General features: G+C 41.0%; 1 protein-coding gene across 3 annotated transcripts in view; it reads left to right on the plus strand.

Annotated features, from left to right (window-relative positions):
• Nucleotides 1-24,737, plus strand: part of AXDND1 (axonemal dynein light chain domain containing 1) — a 62,435-nt gene continuing 37,698 nt past the window's right edge. For all 3 annotated transcript variants that reach the window (XM_087726852.1, XM_087726853.1, XM_087726855.1), the window contains exons 1-12: nt 1-111; nt 1,620-1,789; nt 4,550-4,728; nt 7,246-7,346; nt 8,048-8,126; nt 10,229-10,314; nt 13,900-13,956; nt 14,047-14,155; nt 17,523-17,644; nt 18,967-19,107; nt 19,195-19,299; nt 21,294-21,414. In XM_087726852.1, the coding sequence (XP_087582978.1) occupies nt 1,681-1,789; nt 4,550-4,728; nt 7,246-7,346; nt 8,048-8,126; nt 10,229-10,314; nt 13,900-13,956; nt 14,047-14,155; nt 17,523-17,644; nt 18,967-19,107; nt 19,195-19,299; nt 21,294-21,414 (1,209 nt within the window). In that variant the 5' untranslated portion in view covers nt 1-111; nt 1,620-1,680. The remainder of the gene's footprint in view (nt 112-1,619; nt 1,790-4,549; nt 4,729-7,245; nt 7,347-8,047; nt 8,127-10,228; nt 10,315-13,899; nt 13,957-14,046; nt 14,156-17,522; nt 17,645-18,966; nt 19,108-19,194; nt 19,300-21,293; nt 21,415-24,737) is intronic.

The following is a 24,737-nucleotide window of genomic DNA, read 5'->3' on the forward strand; positions in this document are numbered from 1 at the left end:
CTTCACTCAGCCCGCTGCCGAATGGTGACGCTTCTAGTCCTTATGAAGCAATCGCTTGGAAGCTCATTGCTTACTTGGGGACGGAGTGGTGGATAATGTTCAGTCTTGGAGGTTGGAGAGACGTTCCCAGGAGCGGGAAAATACGTCCTGCAACAGTTTTCTGATGATTCACAACGTTCATAAAACTGGCTCCTTGAATGGTTCCAGATTTGGCTTTTTTTAAAAAAACGGGCAGATGGTTAAATTGTTACAGGATCCTCCCTTCGTTAAAAGCAATGACATTTCAAAGCTGTTGACATAATATGGAAGATATCCAGTGGTTTGCATGGTGATTAATAAGGAGGCAATTCATATTACACTTCAAGGGTGATGTGACTGACGGTTTCAAAGCAATATTATACAGATTAGGTTTCAAGCACATGAAAATCAATTCGTGTAGTTATGAAGTGTTGAGATGCCCCATGTATTAACACAAAATTAGTATATATATATATATATTTTAAAGAAACTAAATCTACTCACTCAATTATTAAGTGTGTCCATTTGTCTTATTCTCTTCCCTAGCAGGTGTGCTTACTATTTGTGTTGTTGAATTTGGATGTTCAGATTGGTTCTCAGATTCTTAAAATTTTGAATGTATTTTCAGAAATCCAAACTAAAGATTGCGTTGGGTTTAAGCCAGAAAAAATAATAATTTAAAAAGACATTCATGATGGAGAGTAAAATGGTAGCATTCTTATTAACTAGGTTTTTCCCCCCTAAATTAAATCAATTGATAGTCACTCAGTAAATAAAGTTCTACATCTGTGACTATTACTGTTTCTCAAATGTCCAAAAACAATTACTACAGAAATCCTAGGTAGAGATCATATTCCTAATAACAAATCCCTTTAATTAGGGATTATTAATTCCACTAGGTATTAGGTTTATGCAACAGTCTAAATCAGGGTTAGTCAACCTTTTTATAACTATCACCCACTTTTGTATCTCTGTTAGTAGTAAGATTTTCTAACCGCCCACCGGTTCCACAGTAATGGTGATTTATAAAGTAGGGAAGCAACTTTACTTTATAAAATTTATAAAGCAGAGTTACAGCAAACCCCCACTGCCCACCATGAAAACTGGAACGCCCACTAGTGGGCGGTAGGGACCAGGTTGACTACCACTGGTTTAAATATATTGGAACTACCCTTTAGAACAGGAAAGGTTTTACTAATGCTTCATAAGAGGAAGTTTTATAGACTTACAATAGGCTTACATAACTTCAAGGCGTTTAATTCCTGCTGTTTACAAACATGGCAGCATTAAAGAAGTAGAGTTGGTAGGGTTTTTTGCCCTCTTCCAAGATTTTTTTAAACTAGGCAACAGTCCTAGAATTTGGGGTTATTGTCTGCCACATATGGGAGACATCAGGTTGGGAAGACTGCTGTAGATAACTCATTCTCACCACAAGTGATAACATGAGTGTATTTTGTAGACTTACCATATGGGCATTAATGTAAAATATATGCTTAGTGTGCATAGGTATATACACGGAATCCGTAAGTACAGAATTTGAAGCTGAATACTGTCATTTTCAGTCATACCATCTATTCTTATTTTATCTATATATCTTGTAGATAACTTGCTTTTGCAAAGAAGTTTCTTGATGAGAAAACCACCCCATATCAATGTTTTATCATGTCTGATCAGAGGGAGCAAGTTCCAGCCTTGCCTTCTACTTCAAAAGAAGAGAGCAAACAAGTCAAAGACATGAACCCTTTAGTGTTTATTAATGACAGCAGTAAAGGTAAATCTCACAAGTATTATTTAATGCCATTTTATATTATTTGATTCACTACATTTGCTCTGCTGCTGATTTGGTTTTTGATGATTGGAATGTATTGTTTATTTCAAGTATCATAGGTTATTGCTTAAAGCTGTTGTTTTAATCCTTTTACAAAGTCCAGAATCACTGTTGTAGATAGGTGGCCATATATATTTAAATAAATAAAATGGCTGTAAGAAAGTGAGACAATGGATTATTTGCTATCTTCTCTGCAAAGCGCTACCTGCCAAACAGTAGGCCAAACAGTAAGAAAAAAACAGAGCCAAGGTGGTGCAGTGGTTAGAGTGCAGCACTGCAGGCCACTTCAGCTGACTGTTATCTGCAGTTCAGCGGTTCAAATCTCACCAGCTCAAGGTTGACTCAGCCTTCCATCCTTCCGAGGTGGGTGAAATGAGGACCCAGACTGTGGGGGCGATATGCTGACTCTGTAAACCGCTTAGAGAGGGCTGAAAGCCCTATGAAGTGGTATATAAGTCTAACTGCTATTGCTATTGCTAAAATTTCCTCACAGTAGGAGTCCTTCAAGAGAGGAGCAGAATGCTTTGGGAGGTGAAAGATTTTCCTCTGGAGGAACAAAAGACTAGATGATCCTCTGCCAGATGAGCTAGAGTAGTAGACTCCTGTGCTCAGTAGGTAGTTGGACTATATCAGGGCTGTCAAACTCCCCCCCTGCGGGCTGGATGCGTCATGCACTGGCTACTCCCATGCCCGGTTTAGTGTAGGGGGAAGTCCCGATACATCATGTGACGCTGCCATGATGCCACGAGCAGGACACTCCTGGACTATATGATCTCTGAGATCCATTCCAAACAGTGGTGGGTATTCAAAATTTTTTAGAACCTCTTCTGTAGGTGTGGCCTGCTTGGTGTGAGTGGCTTGCTGGCCATGTGACCAGGTGGGAGTGGCTTGCCAGCCATGTGACTGAGTGGGCATGGCCAACTTGTAAAATGTGGTGAAACTCACTTAACAACGCTCTTGTTTAGCAACCAAAATGTTGGCTCAGAAACTCTGGCATTTGAAGCGCGCAAGTCTTAAAGCTGACAAGTTACAAGATCCTTGCACCCCTAACCCTTTAGAAGAAAAAACCCAGGGGTGTTCAAACTTGACAGCTTTAAGACTTGTGGACTTCAACTCCCAGAATTCCTCCTCTCGCTCTTCATCTTGATGATGTACGGACGGGCGGGGGGAGGGAGCTGGAACCGGTTCTAAACAGCACTGTAGATTTGTGGAACTTCTTCTATAGAAGAGGTTAGAACTGGCAGGAACCCATCCCTGATTCCAAACCTTCCATTCTGCCATTCGCTATTGTAAAGCAGTCAGGCATTTGTGTTGCCACTTAGACAGAAAACTTGTTTAAAGTAGGAATGTTGAAAAGAAGTATAGCAATTCTACTTCACCGTTGTTTCCAATCCCCAAGTCTGTAGTTCCAGTCTTAAGACTAGCCCATGATTCTTCCTGCCTATAAACCTTTCTCCCATGGTTCCACCTGGCTGGTATAAATTGGCAGAGTTAGCGCACTCCAGGTTCCTTTCATTAAACAATTCTAGCTAATAACCCAGGCGGGGGACATTTTTTCTACCCAGCCGTGATCCATCATGATAAGGCTCCAAAATGACCTTGAAGATTTAGCTGCTCATGCGTTGGTTAGGATGGACAGGGTTTCTTAGAGAAGATTTTCTACATGTTCTGTATTGAGTTGGCAGATGCCATCTTGGTTATTTATATTGCATTGTGTTTTTCATTTTCCGTTTGTTTTTTTCCATTGTGAGTCATCCAGAATTGTTTTGGAATTTGTAACATCTAAATCTAATTAAATAAAGGATAAACAAACAAATAAACAGTTTAGGTGAGTTTTTAGGTCTCCAGTAGATAAATGTGATGAGGTAGGTAGAGAATACTTGGGAATCTAGATAAGTGACCCCTTCTTTTTAAAAACGTTGTTCCCTTATTGCTTTGCAAAGTGTTCCAATTGGGAGCTGATATTATCTGTTTCTTAATCCCTACCTAAAGTATATGTTAACGTACAACCAAAATTTAAAATAGTTTCCCAGGCCCAAAAATGCATATCTAATATACTCCTAAGGGTAGAAACTTGCCAAGGGAAGACTGAAGTTAGTTTATTCATCTTTAATTATTGATTTAAATGCGATTATTTCCTATTTGCGTTTGATTCCGCCTCACCCCTGATTAATCCCAGATTTCCTGGATTCAAAGAATACATTGAAAAAACTACTCTTATGTGGCATTAATTCCTTATATTGTCTTGAATTTATTCAGACCAAAATGGTTATTAGAAAAAGTCTTTAGAGATTTCAAAACAAGGAAAATCATAAACCCATCTTAGTTAACCTCACAAGATAAGGCCTCATTGACCTGTCCAGCTGACATCTAACATCTAGTGAATCTTATAATTCAATAATAATACCTTCCAAATGCTCTGCCTATTGTTTACAGTACCCCAATAACTGCTGTTCCAATCTATCCATATGCCATAGTAACCATGTTGTTCCTATTGTGGATGCAAATTGCCATCCTAAAATAGGATGGCAATTTGCAAATATGGCAAGGGTGAAGCTTTGCCATGCTGCCACTTTTGCCACTAGGATGTAGACCTAGGCTCTTGCCATGTTTGGACAGCCTTAGTTTTTGCTTTTGCTGCTGGTGCTGCAGACATCTCTTTCTTTCTTAGAAGTGATTATATGTCTTTCCTTCTTTTTCCAGAATTCCCTGAGTTAAGAGACAAATCAACTGTGGAGGTTTACTCCAAACCCCATTCAAAATCCTTGCGACGTGATTTCATCCCAGAAGAGATATTTGTTGCTCTGACTTCGGCTGCCAATCCAGTCCAATATCCTCCTTTTTTAAGACCACCCAAGAAAACAAAACTTTTTGACTTTCAGGTCTGCAAGTTCATTTTCACCATTGGAATATTTGTTCCTTGGACATAAAATCTATCACAACATATACTGGTTAATGGTCTGCTATCGTTCTGAATAATACCAGCCATTTGGATTTGGCAGGTTTTGTACTAGCACAGGCAACCCTGGAGACCTATTAGAGATATTCCCTTCTCCTTCTTAGCTACAGAAGTAGATTTTTTTCTGTCTCTTCGCAAACTACGTTTAAATCTAATTGTGGAGATCTCCTTCCTTGGGGGGAATCGCTAAATTATGGAAGCACTCCCTGTAGATTTTAGTGGTTTCTTTTTCCCCCTTGGGACCTTAATCAGGACTAGCCTCTTTAATTGCCATCGGTTAACAAGGGAAGCAGCCGTTTAACCCGGCAGCCGATGGGATGCTAAAGCTTTGTAGATTTCCACTTGCACAAACCTCTCTAACGGTTCCACCACAAAACCGCGTTCGACTAAAGCGCGCTCGACGAAACCACGTAGCTGACGTCATCACAGGGCGACAACAGCGCGGAGACAGAAGCACGCTGTAAACGCTAAACCTAAAATTAACCCCTAACCCTAACCCTAACCCTCCTAAACCTAACCCTTAACCTAACCCTAAACCTAACCCTTAACCTAACCCTTAACCTAACCCTAAACCTAATCCTAACCCTTAACCTAACCCTAAACCTAACCCTAACCCTTAACCTAACCCTAAACCTAACCCTTAACCTAACCCTTAACCTAACCCTAAACCTAACCCTTAACCTAACCCTTAACCTAACCCTAAACCTAATCCTAACCCTTAACCTAACCCTAAACCTAACCCTAACCCTTAACCTAACCCTAAACCTAAACCTAACCCTTACCTTAACTTGGATCGGCTTGCTTTCAAAGCGCTATTTAAAGCGCCCTTCTTTCTCCGCGCGCGCTGTTGTCGCCCTGTTGATGACATCAGCGACGCGGTTTAATCGGGCGTGCTTTAGTCGAGCGCGATTTTGTCGTGCCATGTTCTCTAACTAGGTCCAAACAGACAAATCTTTAGTGGTTTAGAACCTGATCTTATGTCGACCTTGTTCTCATGTCGTTGGTTTGTTCCTGGCACTCGGCAAATCAGCCACCAAAAAGCAATAAAGAATCACGATTTATTTTTATAAATCGGTTGAAATAGTGAAAGAAAAAAAAAAAAGAAGTAGGATTGTGGGATGAGAGGCCACTAAGCATAGTAAATGCAAGGTGAGATGTGAGAAATGAATGGAAGAAACAACAACCAGAGTTTCATTTTGAACATAGCAAATCAAAGTAGAATTTTTATATCATGATTTGTAGAAGAAGTTGTAGTGGAGGGGTTCTTAACATTACACAGAGCCAATAACAGGTAAGCTGTATTGAAGTGCTCACCAGCAACATGAGATCAAGAATGCTTAACTGTTCTGACCCCCTCCTCTGTCCAGTAACGAATGCCGAGACAAGCTTAACTAGAATGTACTTTAATAGCAAGACACCAAAACCTCGGTGGCTGAAAGCCAAGCAGAACAAACAGATAAGGACCTTGGCAGCAACTCAGACAAACTCAGGCAGCAATAAACACAGATAAGGCTTGGCAGCAATCCAGCTTGCCAAGCTCACAGAACTGTCCTCCGACGTTCAATCCTGCGTTGACTTCTGCAAAGAGGGGCATGTGCACCAGTAGCTTTTTATAGTCTGGAGAGGAGCCTAATGATCACCAGCTGAGTACAATCACCTCCTGTAATTGCGTAATTGTTCCTGACGCCTAGTAGCTCTTCGATGGTGTGCATCCAGGAACAACTCACTGCTGGCTTCTGGATCACTCTCCCTTGTCTCCTCCCCACTGGTCTAAGGCTCAGGTGCCTCCTGGTGGCCAACCAGCCTCTCTGCGCCCTGCTCGGAGTCGGAACCCTGTCCAGGGTCCTCCACATCCCCCAGAGCCAACTCTTAGGGCCCCTCGCTGTCGGAGTCTGGCGGCAGCTCCAACGGCTCCTGCTGGGCCACAACACTTAACCTATTAGCATTCCTAGTAAGCCCCATTTAAACCATGATAGCTTAGGTAATGTTAATTTCCTGCAGACTTCACACAGTCTGGCTTTGGCTATGTGGATATCGTCAGAGAAGAGAAGGATGTAAGGCTGCGTATATATTGCTTTCTATATGTTCTAGCTTTTATATAGTTGTACACTCTTCTACAGTTGACAAATAAAAGTCCTAGTAAGAACGTACAATTGTACCATATGCATGGTAAATATGTACTGTGTATATAGGAGGCTGATATCATTTGAGAAGCATCAGTGAGAGAGACGGGGATTGTAAGTGGTATTTATTTAGTTAATTTCCAATGTTATAATGCCTGAACAGAATTAATTATGACTGAAGCATACAAGTGTGCCTTTTTATGTTGTGTATAGTTCAATTATGATGTTAGAGGCTTAATCTATTATGGGTACCAGTTGTAACCCCAGGACTATCCATATCCTTTAAGTATGATTTGATGTTTTCTCCTCTTCTTCAGGGTTGCATCCGTACAGCTGATGGAGTCTGGCAACACCCCATTCGTAGAAATAAATTTCAATACCTGATACAGCATCCTATCTCCTTGACCAGAGCTGGAAGGTAATAAGATAGAACACTAGAAAACTTTAGATAAAATTATTGACATGTTAGCTGTCCCTTTGTAAAACCTCTGTAGCATGAAGAATGCTGAAAAAAACTACGAAGCATGTTGTACTATATAAATAAGGGAGGCAAATCTGCAGAAATGATACAGTGGTATCATAGGTTTGCATTTCTGCATATTTCTAATGCTTATATAGTTGTCCAACCAACTGAAGCAAAAGCTACATTATCTGTTTTTGCACGACATATTGCTGCTAGCCATATTTTAAGATACTGTGCAAATTCAGTAGTTTCATAATGTACTGCGTAAATCTAGTTAAAGTGTTTGCGATCATGAATTGACAAAGTTTTCAAGCAGGAATAGGAAAACAGAGAGCTGAACATCTGAGAAAACGGACAAGTAAAGATGAAAATAATGGGAGATAATTAAGAGCTCATTCTGAAAGGTGAAATAAAACTTTTTTTAAGGCAGGAAAATGTTTTGGGCAAACATCGTTACAAGAAATAAAGCAATTTTGTGTGCAATGGGGACCTGTTAATAGTCAGGCAAGAATTTTGACTGAGAGTACCAGAAAATTAGCATGGTATTTGCAGACTGTGCCTTTAGATGTTCATATGTTAGTACTCTTCTGAGTTTTAGAGGCAAGATTCTGTGGCAGTTTCCCAATTAAGCTGTTATTTTCATTCTGTTTGTCAAGGGATGTCTCTTTTCTGTATGATATCATCTCTCAAAAAGGACCAAGGGGTTTGAAACAGGATGCATATGCAGCTAAGCCTGTGAGTCTGTCTCTTTGCCAAAATCTTGATAGTATTAAGCACAGGATTAAGATTTGACAACATTTCACAACTCTCAGAACTCTGGAGGTATGACATAATTTGGACTGAGCACTAAGCATTTATAGGACCAGGAGAGCATGTACTTGAAAGAAGCGAGGCCAATTGTCAAAAACATTACTCTTTTTGTATATTTGCATTTAGTCAGGTTTCCATCTGTAGTCACATTGTCTTAAAAATATCACATGTCATTTGGACTTCAAATAGCTGTTTATGTCCTTTTGGTTTTTTTTCCAAAATAAAACCATAAGACAAAAATATTTACTAGCTAAATTTTCTAAGTCATGCTTAGGGACCTAATATGGAGAGAGTATTTAAACAAATTATATTTCTTACATCTAGTTAGATAATGTATATCCTAACTAACAATGATGCAATGGCCAGAGCAGGATAGAGATTGCGATATTCACTATTTATTTAGAGACCCAAATCAAACAACAAGCTGGCACGATCAGCACTAATATTTATTTATTAGATGTATATCTCGCCTTTCATGTCAGTCCTTCTTCCTATTTTTCCCCAGAATAGTAAATAGTGTGAAGTAGAGTAGGCTAAGAAAGACAGAATGGCCCAGACTCACCCAGTGAGATTGGCTGGGCCTAGTCTGTTACACCCTACAGGCAAGCAGAGTGATTGTTTGTTAGTGAAAACTATGATTTCAGGCAGACATGATTTATCAATTGGTTTAAAAAAAATCTGGATTAAATAAAATGCCATTAAGGCAGTTTCATCTACATGAAGCCGCTGGGTGAGATCATCTGGCGGCACGGGATTAAATATCATCAATATGCAGACGATACTCAATTGTATCTGTCCGCCCCGTGCCAACTCAGCGAAGCAGTGGAAGTGATGTGCCAGTGCCTGGAAGCTGTCAGGGTGTGAATGGGAGAGAACAAGCTTGCACTCAATCCAGACAAGACCGAGTGGCTATTGATGCTGCCTCCCAAGGTTAGTCCAGACATTCCATCTCTTAGCCTGGGGGTTGAAATTATACACCCCTCAGAGAGGGCCCGCAATTTGGGTGTCCTCCTGGACCCACAGCTGACATTAGAGCACCATCTGTCAGCTGTGACCAGGGGTGTTTTCGCCCAGGTTCGCCTGGTGCACCAGTTGCGGCCCTACCTGGACCGGGAGGCACTTCGAATAGTCACTCATGCCCTCGTCACCTCAAGACTGGATTACTGTAACGCGCTCTACATGGGGCTGCCCCTGAGGAGTGTTCGAAGACTACAGTTGGTCCAGAACGCAGCCGCGCGAGCGATATGGGGTGTATCTAGATACACCCATATTACACCTATCCTCCGTGAGCTGCACTGGCTTCCTATTGGTTTCCGGGCGCGCTTCAAGGTGCTAGTCGTTACTTTTAAAGCCCTTCATGGTTTAGGACCTGGCTACCTGAGAGACCGCCTCCTGCCACTTACCTCCCAACGACCAACAAGATCGCACAGGTTGGGCCTCCTCCGGGTGCCGTCAGCCGGACAATGCCGGCTGGCGACTCCCCGGGGGAGGGCCTTCTCTGTTGCTGCGCCGGCCCTGTGGAACGATCTACCTGCAGAGATCCGGACCCTTACCACTCTCCCGGCCTTCTGTAAAGCCGTCAAGACCTGCCTGTTTCGGCAGGCCTAGGGCTGTTGATTGATATCCAGCCCCGCTTAGATGAAATGGGTGACATGAATTTTAATACTGTATTTTTATTTCTTTATCTCTATTTTTTAAAATTAAATGTTTCTTGTGAGCCGCCCAGAGTCCCTATGGGAGTGGGCGGCATACAAATTCTAATAAACTTGAAACTTGCTTCCCCAAGCTGTATCCCTGTGAGAAGATGCACAATCAGATTTTAATAAGGTCTCCTGGTATATACTTTTACAAAAAAGTAGTTTTCCCCCCACCCCCATAAAACTTACTTACTTAAAAGTAAGTAACACACTAAAAATGTCAGGAAGCATTTTTATGCATATCTATAAAAGTCGATTCTATCTTTGGGAGAACTTGTGAATGTTTATTGTCTGCCTCATGTACTCTCTTTTAATTTGCTCTGTTTCTAGGCAGCAAATGTAGCAGACACCTTTGTTCCAGAGGAATTTCACATTGTAAAGAACAGAGGTGTCCTAGGTTTGGAATATTATGATGAGTGAGTACTATTATATGGCTTTGTACCTATTCGCAATCCAAAGTTGTTGTTTTTTTTAATACAAATTTACACATATTGTAGAAACAAAGTCTTTCCTTTTACATCCTCTCATTTACCTAATCCATTTTACACCATAGCTTGGTTTTCACATTCAGCCAAATTGTTTTCTTTCATTATTTTCCATTTTCATACTTCTTTTTTCTTACTACATAAACAATATCTTCAATTGCCCCCTCTAAAATTACACCACATTATCGTTTCATATTTCTCTATTAGTCTATTTTACTACAAACAATATATATCCTCTACTTAAGTTTTAATATAGAGAGCATTTCTTTTAATTAATTTAAAATTTTTTTTTTTAAGAGCCGAGGTGGCGCAGTGGTTAGGGTGCAGTACTGCAGGCCACTTCAGCTGACTGTTATCTGCAGTTCAGCGGTTCTAATCTCACCGGCTCAAGGTTGACTCAGCCTTCCATCCTTCCGAGGTGGGTGAAATGAGAACCCAGACTGTGGGGGCGATATGCTGACTCTGTAAACCGCTTAGAGAGGGCTGAAAGCCCTATGAAGCGGTATATAAGTCTAACTGCTATTGCTATTGCTATTCTACAATTAACAATATGCTATAATTTATTTATTTCTTAATTAGTTGCAAAATAATACCACTCATACTACTATTCCTTCTACCAATACAACTCTTTTTCCCTTTCTTTCTCCTTTATCCATTTTCTCTTGGGCTCTCAAGAATTCCACTTTTAATCATTTTTCTTCTCCCCCTTTCTTCTAACTTCTTCTCCCCCACCCCCCTGTTTTATGGTTATAGTGTCTTTTCTTCAGTGTATTCGTTTTTATTATTCTGGTACCTTTCTCCAGGATTTTCCCTGTTCTCTTCCCTTCCTTTCTATCTTTTTTTTTTTTTCAGGTTCAAAAATTTTATTTTCTTTTAAAACAAACATTTCATCTTTCCTCAATCAGTAAGACATCGGAGTACAATTTTTTGTGTGTCAAAATAGTTCTAGTTTACCACCAAATTCTTGTCTAGCCTAATGTATACCCCTCCCTCCCCCCTGCCCCCAACCCCCCTCCTCCTTCCCCCCCCCGACTTCCCAGAACCCGTACACGGTATGGATTTTTAAGAAACACAGTCTAAAATCTATTGAGAAAAAAGAAATAAAGAAATTAATGACATCTCTACATTGATCTTAGCTTCTTCTTGCTGAGCTAACTTTAAACAATTTAAATCATTTCTGATCTTAAGCATAGGCTAACTGGAATTTCTTGGTCCCGTATTTATTTTGTATATAGTCAATCCATTTTTTCCTTTCTATCTTGTTGTGTCTTTTTGGGGCGATCTTCCCTTTCGTCTGCTTTTTCTTTGTGACTGAAAAATCCCAGTGAAATCATCTATCTGCATTTTATTTTCAATTTTTCTTCCTTTCACAGTATCTTCTAGCGCCTCATTTGTGTCCTTTTTTACTCCCTCTTCTTGCTCCATATTTTCCATTTGTTTTTCTATCTCTCCCCCTCCTCATTTAATGTTTATGCAGACTTTTCAGCATCCCAAATAACTCCTCATACATCTAAATCTCCATTTTACAAGTTTAACTATTTTTACAGATTTTTAAATTTTGGGTTATGCCACATTTAAATTACAAGTTTAGAGTCTTCCAAATTCAATTGTTCAGTTTTAGCGTTAATCCAGTCCGGTCTAAGTTGAAGGTTTTTTTCCTCTTTCACAGCTATAAACAGTGGCAGCCAAACATTTGTTACGATAACAGATACTCCTTAACAATTCTCATGGTTTCAAAGTATCTTTCCCTGTAGCCAAGGTCACACTTCACACCTGCAATCTCACTTTTATTTTATTTTTTCTTTCACTAGCCGATGTAGTATTTTCTGCTTGCCAGTAGATGGCTCTCTCCAAACCGCAATACAATCCAGCAGCTGACTGTCAATAGCTGTCAAAAGCGCCCCTTTAATCCACAAAAATTAAAATAAAATAAGGAGAAAAAGGACGCCCCCCCCCCCATGCCTCTTCTTTTTGGTTATTATTATTTTTTTTCATTTCCAAACTGCAGAAGATGAAATGCTTGATTTTTTTAACCTTCTCTGCTTTCTTTAACTTCAGTAAAATTCCCCGAAAGCCAGTTAGCTGCTAATTCAGCTCCGGGACCCTTTTTAAGATTAAAATCAGTTTGTTTTTTTCCTTTTTTCCTGTGAGTTGGTCAATCACTCACCCGGTTTCGATACTCCGCTCCAACACTGCTCCAGCACAATAACTTAGGTCCAGATGCCTCAGTTTTGTGGCGGTCATTCAGTTATGACCGCTGCCTCAGCTGCCAGTTTGAAGGGTTTTTCTCTGAACTCCCGAGGAACCGCTGGTTCCTCTACATCAGTGTTTCTCAACCTTGGCTACTTGAAGATGTCTGGACTTCAACTCCCAGAATTCCCCAGCCAGCGAACTGCTGGTTCCTCTAAGTCAGTGTTTCTCAACCTTGGCCACTTGAAGATGTCTGGACTTCAACTCCCAGAATTCCCCAGCCAGCGAATGCTGGCTGGGGAATTCTGGGAGTTGAAGTCCAGACATCTTCAAGTGGCCAAGGTTGAGAAACACTGCTCTACGTCGTCCAAAACACTCCTTCTCCCCTGTCCCTCCAGGACAGGTTTCGGTCGGGCTGGATTTCTGCAAGGCTCAGCAGAGCATGCTTTTTTCCAGCCAGTCTCGCTGCAACACTTCCAGCTTCCCTCTGTATTTTTTTTTCCAATTTATGTAACTTAACTATATTTATTATACATTTATGCAAGTCAGTGATGACTACATGATACGGGTTTTCATTCTTCTCATTACAAACCATTCCAAAGGGCATTGCTTAATATAGAATTTGATTGATTTAACTTTTTATAAGTCATTAAAAGTATTCTATCGTCTATTCCTTGTCATTTTAATATTTTCGTTTTGTTTTCAGATCTTTTTTGATATTCTGGAGAATATTATCATTCTTCTTTCAAAGTATAGGGATTTTTTTTCCCCCATGGGCAAAATTCCTTACTTTTGTACTACCTTCATTGCAAATTGGTGGGCTTTTAATATAGGTCTGGGACTATCAGAGCTTTGCGTACAGTCAATATAACTTTCTTGTGAGCATTATTTATATCTGTTTTTAAAAAGTGTTGTAAATTATGCTAATTTAATACAGTAATTAAATAATAATTGTGCTACCAATGCATTCAACTTCATTTGTTATAATGTTCTAGTTATATATTGAAGAGCCAAGTGGCGCAGTGGTTAAATGCAGCACTGCAGGCTACTTCAGCTGACTGCAGTTCGGCAGTTCGGCTGTTCAAATCCCACCAGGCTCAAGGTTGACTCAGCCTTCCATCCTTCCGAGGTGGGTAAAATGAGGACCCGGATTGTTGTTGGGGGCAATATGCTGACTCTGTAAACCGCTTAGAGAGGGCTGAAAGCCCTATGAAGCGGTATATAAGTCTAACCATTGCTACATAGTTTCACAAATATTTAAAATAAACATGCCGTTTAATCCTGCAATAAAAACCAAGCCATTTATCCTATTTTTACTTCCTGCAGTAAATACACAACTCTGCTTGAAGATGAGGAAAACAGGCTGCGGGTTTTTCCATCTATGTAAGCAACACTTATATACTGTATTTAAATTCAAAATTCTCCAGTTGTGTGTGTTATTATTGGACAATTTCATCTCCTCTGGTTTATTAGGAAGCCCTCTGGGAGGCTGGAGGTTCTCCAGCTGCTGAAAGTGATGGATACCATGCTGGAAAAGGCTGGAACTAATGATGCGAATGTTGGTGTAACAGGGCTTTCACAGGTAATAATTTTCCTGATACTTCTGCAGCAATACATAGACTTATGGCCATTGAATTAGCAACAATTTGAAGTTACAATCAGACTGAAAATGTGACTTATGACTGGTCCTCATATTTATGATCACTGCAGTGTCACTTGATCATGGTTTGGGCATGTGTTGTGGCCCAGCAGGAGCCGTTGGAGCTGCCACCAGACTCCGACAGTGAGAGGCCCTATGAGTCGGCTTTGGAGGATGTGGAGGACCCTGGATAGGGTTCCGACTCCAAGCAGGGCGCAGAGAGGCTGGTTGGCCACCAGGAGGCGCCTGAGCCTTGGACCAGTGGGGAGGAGACAAGGAAGTGTGATCCGGACGTCAGCTGTGGGGAGGAGCCAAGGGAGTTGTTCCTAGATGCCTGGCACCGGAGAGCTAATAGGCGTAAAGAACAATTACGCAATTACAGGAGGTAATAGCATTCAGCTGGTGGTCATTAGGCTCCTCTCCAGACTATAAAAGAACTGCTTGTGCACACGTCCCTCTTTGCAGAAGTCAACGCAGGAACGAATGTCAGAGAACATTATGGTGAGCTTGGCAGGCTGGATTGCTGCCAAGCCTTATCTGTGCTGGATTGCTGCCCAAGCTTGTCTGTGCCGGTTTGCTGCCAAGGACCTGTCTGTCTGTTAATTAAATGCCGTAACTTATCTTTGGCTCGGAGTGTGTGTTGGTGTGGGACAAGGGGGGTCAGAACAGGCAACTATCCCATATTTACAAAGGAACAGCATGCCATGGTCACATCATTGCCATTTGTGACCTTCCCACATTGCTTCCTATAATTATTCAATAGGGAAGGCATTGGGAAGATTGCAAGTGGCAGTAATTTGATAACTTACTTAGAAGCTGTGGCAAAAAGGTTGTGAAACTGGGTGCATTCCCATGATGACCGTAATTCCCATAATGGCCATGCCACTCAACAATGTACCGTATTTTTCAGAGTATAAGATGCACCTTTTTTCCTCAAAAAAGAGGCTGAAAATCTGGGTGCATCTTATTCACCGAATACAGCATTTTTTGCCTCCCGAATCCCCACCGCCTCACCAAAATGGCCGTGCATACCCTTATGGAGGCTTTCAGAGAGTTCCTGGGGGCTAGGGAGGGGAGAAATGAGCAAAAAACGGGCCTTTTTTGCCCCCCCCCAGCCCCTAGTAGTACTCTATAAGCCTCCATAAGGCTATGCATGCAATTTTTTTAACAAAAAAATGGACCTGTTTTTGCAAAAAACAGGCTGTTTTTTGCTCATTTTTGTCCCTCCCCACCCCCCTGGGAGCACTCTGCAAGCCCCCCCCCCCAAGGCTATTCATGCCTTTAAAAAATCAAAAAGCCTGTTTTTGCAAAAAAATGAGTTGTTTTGGGGAGATTTGCAGAGTGCAAAATCTTTTTTTTTTCCTTTTGGAAAGCTGTTTAACTGATTGATGAGAATTACATTGATCAAGTGCTGTGCCAGCAGAAACAAAGTCTTAGGTGCTGCAGATTGTCAGCGATTTCCTTCTCCAGCACATGGATAAATACACCTGGAAACATCTCCCTACCTACCTACTGTATTTCTCTCTCTATATATATATATATCCCTCTATCTACCTACTTACCTACTTACTCTCTCTCTTTCCCTACCTATCTACTGTATTTCTCTCTCTCCCTCCCTCCCTCCCTCCCTCCCTCCCTCCCTCCCACCTTCTACCTATATACCTATACCTATACCTATACCTATACCTATACCTATACCTATACCTATACCTATACCTACCTACCTACTCTCTCCCTACCTATCTACTGAATTTCTCTCCCTCTCTATCTACCTATGTGCCTACCTACTCTCTCTCTCCCTACCTATGTACGGTATTTCTCTCTATATATATTTCTCTCTCTCTATCCCTCTACCTACCAACAACCTACCTACTCTCTCTCTCCCTACCTATCTACTATATTTCTCTCTCTCTATCTCTTTCTATTTCTCTCTTTCTATCCCTCTACCTACCTACCTATCTAACTACTCTCTCTCTCTCCCTACCTACCTACTGTATTTCTCTCTCTTTCTCTCTCTCTCTCTCTATCCCTCTATCTACCTACCTACTTTTAAAAAAATGCCCCTTCAAAACCTTGGCGCATCTTATGCTCTGGTGAGTCTTATACTCTGAAAAATACGTCCCTATTTTTGTCTCTATTGTGATTGTAAGTCAAGAAGTATCTGTATAATCTTTTTTTTAAATGTGATCAGTATTGTCTGGAAGGAAATCTGCAAATAATGATAGACAGGTGTCCGGTACCTAAATGGGTTGTGTTAGAAGGTCAGCTTTTAAAGGCAAAATCTTAATCTTGCCATTTAATGTACCACATCTCATTCTATTGTTTCATTATGAGTTTATAGTGGTGATGAGATGTTGCATTTCATGTATTTTAATAGAATAAAAGGGATAAAGTATTAAGTAAATAATAAACGCCAAAGACTGTCAAGAGTTTTTGATATGTAAGATGCCTGACCCCTTGTCTAGTCTAGAAAATACTTCACAAATTCTAACTCCTTAAGCAAAGGAATCTGACTTCAACAATTGTTTTGTAATCCCAGACAAGTGTTCAGTGGTGCTCAATTTTATTTAGCCATGCATACATTTATATTGTCCATATCTGATTATTTTAAATTAGCAACATGACTTACTAGCAAGATTTAAATAACATGTCTTTGATTTTTTTCTGCAATTAACCATATTTGGGGAGTTTGTTAAGTTAATGAAGATTGTTTTTCTGGTTTTAACAAAAAAAGAATATTATTGATAGATGGAAAGATAGCATATTAACGTATGCTGTGTTTGGGAGAACAACTATTTTAGGCTTTTTAAAATAAAACGATGGGCCATGACTTCCTATTGGTCCAATTTTCTCCTCTCTGCAACGTTTTTTTTTCTTGATGGATATAGTTAAATCCTATCCACTGACTTATGCAAATAAGAGAAATATTGACTCTGGTTGGTCTGTAATTTCTCTTTGTTCCCAGAGGAATGGGCAATTCAGAAACAATTAGCTGAGTTTTACTCAAAGTATAGTATGCAATAGCTTCATTAAAATTAAAGGTCAAAATCAGATGTTGTTCTTTGGGATATTCTGATTGTTCAGCTGTAACAAAAATCTATTTTCCATTGAATAATTGAGAGTGGCATGATCAGTAGAATCTCTTCTATGAGCAATTCAACACTCACCCAACTGGAATAAAAATGATATTAAAATGTTAAATATATTTCAAAGTTTTTATTTTCTTTCTCCTAACTCATTCAAACGGTAGATAACCATTTTACATCTAGTTCTGCAAAAATCTTCATCGTTTCCGCATATCTTTCCCAAGATGCACAATATCCTGGATGTGATGAAGGTGGAGCAGAACATCTACAATATTGTGTTTCATGAAATCATTCGACAAGTCAGCGTGGATTGTGCAGAGCGAGGAGAAGTCCTCTCTAAACTTAGGTATGGAGGTATATAATTCAAAACATATTCGCAGTCAAATATGACCGTGTTGTAAGTATTTTGATTGCTGGTGTAGGATTAATTTAAAAGTGTGTAACATAGGGTGTATGAAATGGGTAAAGCCTATAACAACACCCTTTCTAGGATATCCATGGGGACGAATGTCATAAGATACTTGAGTTCCATTGTGTCATCTAAACCTTTCTTGATTTTACTAGAAGGGAAAGTTTGATTACTTGTCTGTAAAGTTATATTTGAATATATGGCATGAACCACGTTGCTTAAATTTTATCGGAAGGGATCATGAGGTTTAGGAAGAGGAACGGGAGAACCTACAGAAGGTTGGGGTAAATAGCAAAGAAGTAAGAGACGAGAATAAAATATAGATAGAATGATTTATACTATTTAAACATAGATAAAGATGGGGGGCTGAGATCAACACAAAGAGTGGTTTCCCTTTTTTTTTCCTTTTTTCTTTTTTCCCTTTTTTTTTCTTTCTCTGTTTTTTCTCTGTTTTTTTTTCTTTTGATATATTACTTTTATTTTTTAATCCATATGTACACAAGATATTTTAGACAGAAGGTAGCGCCAGGTGTGGGCCCTGGGAAGTCGGGAGGATTAGGGATGGGGATTTGTGGGGGGTGGGGTGGGGGGGTGTTAACATAGCCTTAATAAGAACAAGAATGTATTTATATACGGTGGTTCTTTTTTTTTTTTTTCCTTTTTTTTTTCTTTTTTTTTTCCTTGGTTCATTTTACCTTTATCAGATCAAACAACACTCGAATAAAGGCATACACCAAGGAGGGAGGTAGAGGGAAGGAAGAGGGAGGAGTAAGGAAGGAGTAAGGGGAATGTAAGGAGTAAGGGGAATGTAAGGAGGGTGTCTGGGGAGTAAGGGGAGAAGGAAGGTTTGAGGGGAAAGGGAAGTAGGAGGGGAGTGTTAGAGGGAGAAAGGAAAGTTGGAGGGGGTAGATGGGGTGTATGGAGGATGGAAGGGTTAGGTGGGGTTGTGAATGATGAGTTGTGTTTCCTTTTTATCTGTTCGTTTTATTCCCTTTTTTTTTCTTTTCTTATAGTGAATACCCTGTATATAAATGATTGCAAATGGAATGTGAAAATTGAATAAAATATATTTAAAAAAAAAAAAAAACCTTTCTTGATTTTTTTAATAACCTAGTTCTGTCTAGTTTTATGTACAAATGTTCCTTCTCTATTTGTAATTTCCCAGTCTTTGTAAAAAAAAAAAAAAACTTTTAAATTATATGCAAATATGCTTAAGAAAAGTAAGTATTTTTCCCCTTTTACTTGTTTCTATCTTACAGACAAAGATATGTCGAATTGCTAGAACGAATTCCTAGGCAGATGAGGACTCTCTACAGAGAAATGATGGCCCAGAGAGTAATGGATAAACACATTACTGATGAGTTATTCCATTTCAAGCAAGCTATAGGACAGCTGACAAGGTCTAGATCCGGATCAATGCTTCTGTTTCATTTTGTGAATAAAAACTGTGATTGTTGAAACCTTCTGAATATCTGTCCTTACCACAGGGAACTAAATACTATCCGAATACATGACCATAGAACCACCTTTGAAGCTGAACAAGCCTATCAGGAGCTAGCAAGAGCAGTAAAGGAGTCCGAGATGAATGCGAAGTGAGTCTTTGATTATGTTGATGGCAATGTTAATCATTGTAGAATTTGACACACGGGAACAGAATTTCTGAGTGAAGAATGGGATAATGTAATTAAGAAAACTGTTCTGCCCCCCCCCCCCCCTCCGTCCGGTAATGAACACAGACACAGGCTTAGTTGCTTGCCACTCTTTATTCACAGCAATTATAATCCTGTTGGCTGAAAGCCCAGATATAACTCACTGGCAAGACTTTGGCAGCAACCCAGACTCCAACAGACACGGGGACACAAGGCAGACCAGACAAGGAGTTCTCCAGATTACTACGAAAGGGTGTCCTGCAAAAGGACTCCTCCCAAAGTCTCTTCTTATATATATATACTCTCTTTGGGAGGGGCCAAGCCACAACCACCTGGGCTTGATTATCTCTTACGAGTCTGTCTCCGTAACTGCTTCCTCCGTTTCTCCGCCCTTCGTTGCCTGGCGTCAGGGACAAACACCCTTTGATCTTCCCCACTGCTCCATGCCTCAGGCGCCTCCTGGTGGCCAACCAGCCTCTCTGGTCCCTGCTCTGAGTCTGAACCCTGCCCAGGGTCCTCCACATCTTCCATAGCAGACTCGTAGGGGTCCTCGCTATCGGAGTCCATCGGCAGCTCCAACGGCTCCTGCTGGGCCACAACAGAAAACATTCAGAAATCTGTGCAATTTGTGTAAGAGCAATAAAAAGTGGACTTTGGAAGTTCAGTAACTGTTTTCAAAACTTCTTCAGTGACCCCTCTTGGTGTCAAGGTTCCACTTCCACTACTAATACTAAGAATTCAGAAGCTAACATCCAATCAGTTCTTGGGAAAGGTTTAGAAATGTTTGATATGTAATGCAGCATGGGTAAAAGATACACTTGGCCAATGGACCTCTTGTTTCAATCTTCAGACTTTTTCTGGTTTTAACTTGTGAAAGTAAATACAAATCTTTTCGTGGATTTCCTTTGATTAGACAATATTCCAGAATTGTGAAAATCTGACAAAAACTCATTATGTAGCAAATAAAGATTGCAAATATATCAGATCATGATTTTAATTATATTCATTATTTGTGTCTTTTAGTTTGTGATCTGATCAGGTTTTTAAATCTGGTCTGACATTCTGGCCATCTTTCTTTTTAACTTATTGCCATATTAGTTTTATTGTAATTTCTTTGTTTTGATTGTTCTGAGACCCCCCAGAGTCATTAAGAGTTCAATAAAACTATTTATTATTATTATCACAATTGTATCACAGCGGCCAGTTGTTTCGCCGGATTTGGCATTGGTTACTAGTCGGGCCCTACCCAGGGGCCTAGGACATTGTAACGTATTTTCGTAATATGCGTGCGGATCCAAGCAGTGCGGCTTTTTGCATTTGATTGATGGTGATTTTGTCAATTTTTAATTGTTTTAAATGTAATTCCAGTGCTTTTGGAATAGCACCCAGTGTGCCAATTACCACTGGAATTACCACTGCTGGTTTGTGCCATAATGGTTGAATTTTGATTTTTAAATCCTGGTATTTCACGATTTTTTCATGTTCCTTCTCGTCAACCCTGCTATCACCTGGTATTGCGATGTCTATGATTGCAACCTTATTTTTCTCAACCAGTGTGATGTCTGGTGTATTATGTGCCAGTATTTTGTCCGTTTGTATACGAAAATCCCATAAGATCTTGACCATCTGATTTTCAGTGACTTTTTCAGGCTTATGTTCCCACCAATTTGTTGTTGTTTTAATATTATAATTTTTGCACAAATTCCAGTGGATCATTTGTGCTACTGAATTGTTCCGCAATTTATAATCAGTCTGCGTGATTTTTTTACAGCAGCTGAGTATGTGATCAACAGTTTCATCCAATTATTATTGTTTTTGTTGTTGTTGTTATTATATTATATAAAAATAATTGTTTTGAATATTCTCCAAATAATAGTTGGTACATTAATGGGGTGAATTGTAGAGTGTGTTTTATATCTCTTTCTCATGTCCTTTAGTCTTTTAGATGAATATCGTGAGCTGTACGAATTGCAGAGGACGAGATTGGAGGCTCAGATTCATCAGTTAACGCTAGAAAAAGAACTGTGGAGCAATGCTACATATGATATAGCTTTAAAGGTACCTGCTGAAACAGATAGAGTGTACTATCATTTGATAAAGTACAATAATTTCTTCTTAATTTCCTTTTAGTACTTTTGCCTACAAATTCTTGAAATCTAATTAGTAGTTTTTCTTGTTTATTCTTTTTTTCATTTCTGATACTTTTTGAGTGCATAAAATTAGTTATAAATGTGTATTTCATTTACCCTCAGAACAATTGTTGATGAAAATCATTGTTTTCACCTTACAATATGGGATAAAAAAAGACAGATTACATTTTAATATATATTTAAAAGTAACTGCTTTTAAGCCTTTATAGCTCAGCTCTCTCTAATTAAAATGTAAAAATAAATTTATGTTATTTTAATATATCAGCAACCCTTTCCTTAAGGTCTCAGCTATGTATATGCACACTACAGTGGTGGGCTTCAAAAATTGTTCGAACCTACTCTGTGGGTGTGGCCTCCTTTGTGGGAGTTGCTTGCCGCCCATGTGACCGGGTGGGAGTGGCTTGCCGCCCATGTGACCGGATATGAAGATGCCGATGACACTTGTCAGAACCACCTTAAATTACCTCACACACAGCACTGGCATGCATAAGAATATGAGGTAAACTTGTTTTTTAAAAGGCATCTTTGGTTTGCGTTAAAACAACTTCAACACACGCAATGTTCTGATTGCACCACAAACGCAGTAGTCATCCTTACCTTTCACAGAGGCACTGAGTTTTATAAATAGGAGCATGATAGTGTAGAATAATCATATCCAAGGACCAGTGGTGGGTTTCAAAAATTTTTGGAACCTCTTCTGTAGGTGTGGCCTGCTTTCCGGGTCTACTGGTGGAACCTCTTCTAAGCGGTTCGGTAGATTTGACGAACCGGTTCTACCGAATAGGTGCGAACTGGTAGGAACCCGCCTCTGGCACACTACTTTAATCAACATTAGAGAGGAACAATAAAAAATATTATGTTCTGCAAAGTATATGCAGTTTTTGACCATATAATAATCCAAAATTATTTGCTAATGTTACATGCAAAGAAGGACGGAAGGAATCACATTCTGCAGCTGATGGTTGTTCAGTCCTTATTTGCCCAAGAGACTGAGTCACAGTTGAAGCCACGCCTCTAGCTCCTTCCTGCTTGGCCCCAATTCCGATTCAGTCTTGCCCCTAAAGAGATGCATTTTTAGCTTACTCATGAGTTGAGGGTTTTGTTAGTTGATTTCTTTTTGTTTTTTTCTGTTCTATTTATTAAATTTGGCACTTCTGGAATGAGTGGCTGACTTGACTGTCCAAGTTGTTCCCACCTTGGTTCTTTTCGATTTGGTTTGCCTTGTGTTTGGCCGTTGGAGGCTCTCCAGATGTAAGGGGAGCGCCGTTAGCTGTGCCGGCTATCAGGGCACTCGTGCGGCTTCCTATCTGTTGCTTGTGGGCTCCTGCGATTGCCGCTGGTTATCAGAGGCAGACTGTTTCGGCGGCGCTGCGAGTGCGAGGACACGTCGGGAGAGCGTCGGCACATCCACATGGCAGTGGTTGTGGTCGGCGAAGCCGGGGTGCTGTCGGCGCCGACTTGTGGAGCGGCAGTGCTGTTTCGGCCTCAGGGCCATCTGAGTGCCCAGCCTATCGTCCTGTGGAAATGGCTGCCTGTGAGTACTGTGGCCCCTGGGATGGCCATCTTGATGGGGTTTTCCCGGGCAGTGGCCATCTTGGTAGGGGCCTTGTGGTGGTGGCCATTTTATGTGAGGCCACAAGGTGGCAGCCATTTTGGTTGCTTTTGTTGATGAGTCATGAGGGTGACAGCCATTTTGTTTACACTTCTCTGCCACACCAGGCTCATTGCTGCTGCTGGTACCTGTGAGTGTGGTCACAAGGTTTGAGAGGGAGTAGCAGTGCTATGTTTCTCCCAGGTGGGTTTCGGGGCCGAACATGTGTGGGCCTGTGTAGGGGTGCAGCTAAGATTGATTCCCCAGGTGAAGGAACCTCTAAGGCTGCCTCTTCCTCCTCCAAGAAAAGTTCGAAGAAGAGGAAGGCTTCCTCGGCTGATCCTCCAGCCATCTCAAAACAAGTTGGTCCCAAATGTGGCAGCAATGATGATGGGGGCAGGCAGAGAAGCCCAGATAGGATGGTGGGGACAAGGCCTCTTTGTCCCTCGCAAGTCTCCACCCTCTTTGAGGGCAGTGCCGCTCTCCCTCTCCCCCTAGGCTCTCTGATTCTCTGAGGGCGAGTTCGATCTCTCCCCCTCTTTCTGAGGTAGATGAAGAGGAAAGTGCTTTCCACCCTTTTGCATGCTTAGAACCTGCTTCAAGACCAGCACTGAAGCAAAGACTGGCACCCAGGCCATTTTGAGGGTGAATTCGATGATTTACCTGACAACATTCAATCTCTTATTCATTGAGCCATAGCACATGGCATAGCTCTTCAGCGGCAGTCTTCTGACCAGGCGGATGTGGAGCTGATGGTGGCAAAGCATAAGCAAGCCCTGGAGCTGGCCACTCGCTTGGGCAGGGCGCAGAGGGCTGTGTCCCCTTCACTGAGGAGCGAGATATCTGTCCAGGAGGAAGACGAACAGAAGGAGCTGGAGCTCTCTGATGACGAAGGTTTGATGCCCAATGTTCCTGCTTTTGCGGGCCTGTTCCCCACGGGTCTGTTTCATTCTTTGCTGTTCAAGGCCAAGAGTACAGCTACTGTCGAGACAGAGGCGGAAAAGCAGAAGGAGAAGGAGCCAGCGGTCGAGGCGTCAATGTCCAAGAAGGCCCTTAGGAAATGGGGGTTCTTTGCGGAGCCTGCTGCAAGGAAGGAGGAGATTCCTGTGCCAAAAAGTATTTCTGGATGTGGTTCAAAAGCAGTGGGCTAAGCCAGGTACTTTCCCCACCCCGGGTGGGAACGATAGGCGCTTCTATAATATGGAGCTTGGTTTCTCTCAAATGTTGCGGGTCCCGACGGCGGATGCTCCTGTGGTTCGCTACCATTGGCGGCCGGTTGGCGTTGTTTGCCGACCAGTGGGAGAGTATTACTTCTGACCTCTGGGTCCTGAATACAGTTAGATTTGGCCTGCGGTTGGAATTTCTTTCCATCCCCCCAAACTTCTTCCAAACTTCCACATCTTCCAAGTGTGAAATAAAAAGGGATGCGTCAGGCCATTGCACACCTGGTGGAGATCCAAGCAATTGAGTTGGTTCCACAGGAAGAAAGGGACAGGGGTTTTTACTCCAACCTCTTTGTGGTTCCAAAGTCTTCAGGGGGGTGGAGAGCGATTCTAGACCTTAAAAGATTGAATCGCTATTTGGTGTCTAAAAGGTTCAAAATGGCTTCCCTTCGTTCTATCCTGGAAGGTGTCAGGGAT

Source organism: Thamnophis sirtalis, unplaced genomic scaffold, assembly GCF_051295495.1.
Source record: "Thamnophis sirtalis isolate CommonGarterSnake01/CBP01778 unplaced genomic scaffold, rThaSir2_p1.2 scaffold_12, whole genome shotgun sequence".
Taxonomy (NCBI): domain Eukaryota; kingdom Metazoa; phylum Chordata; class Lepidosauria; order Squamata; family Natricidae; genus Thamnophis; species Thamnophis sirtalis.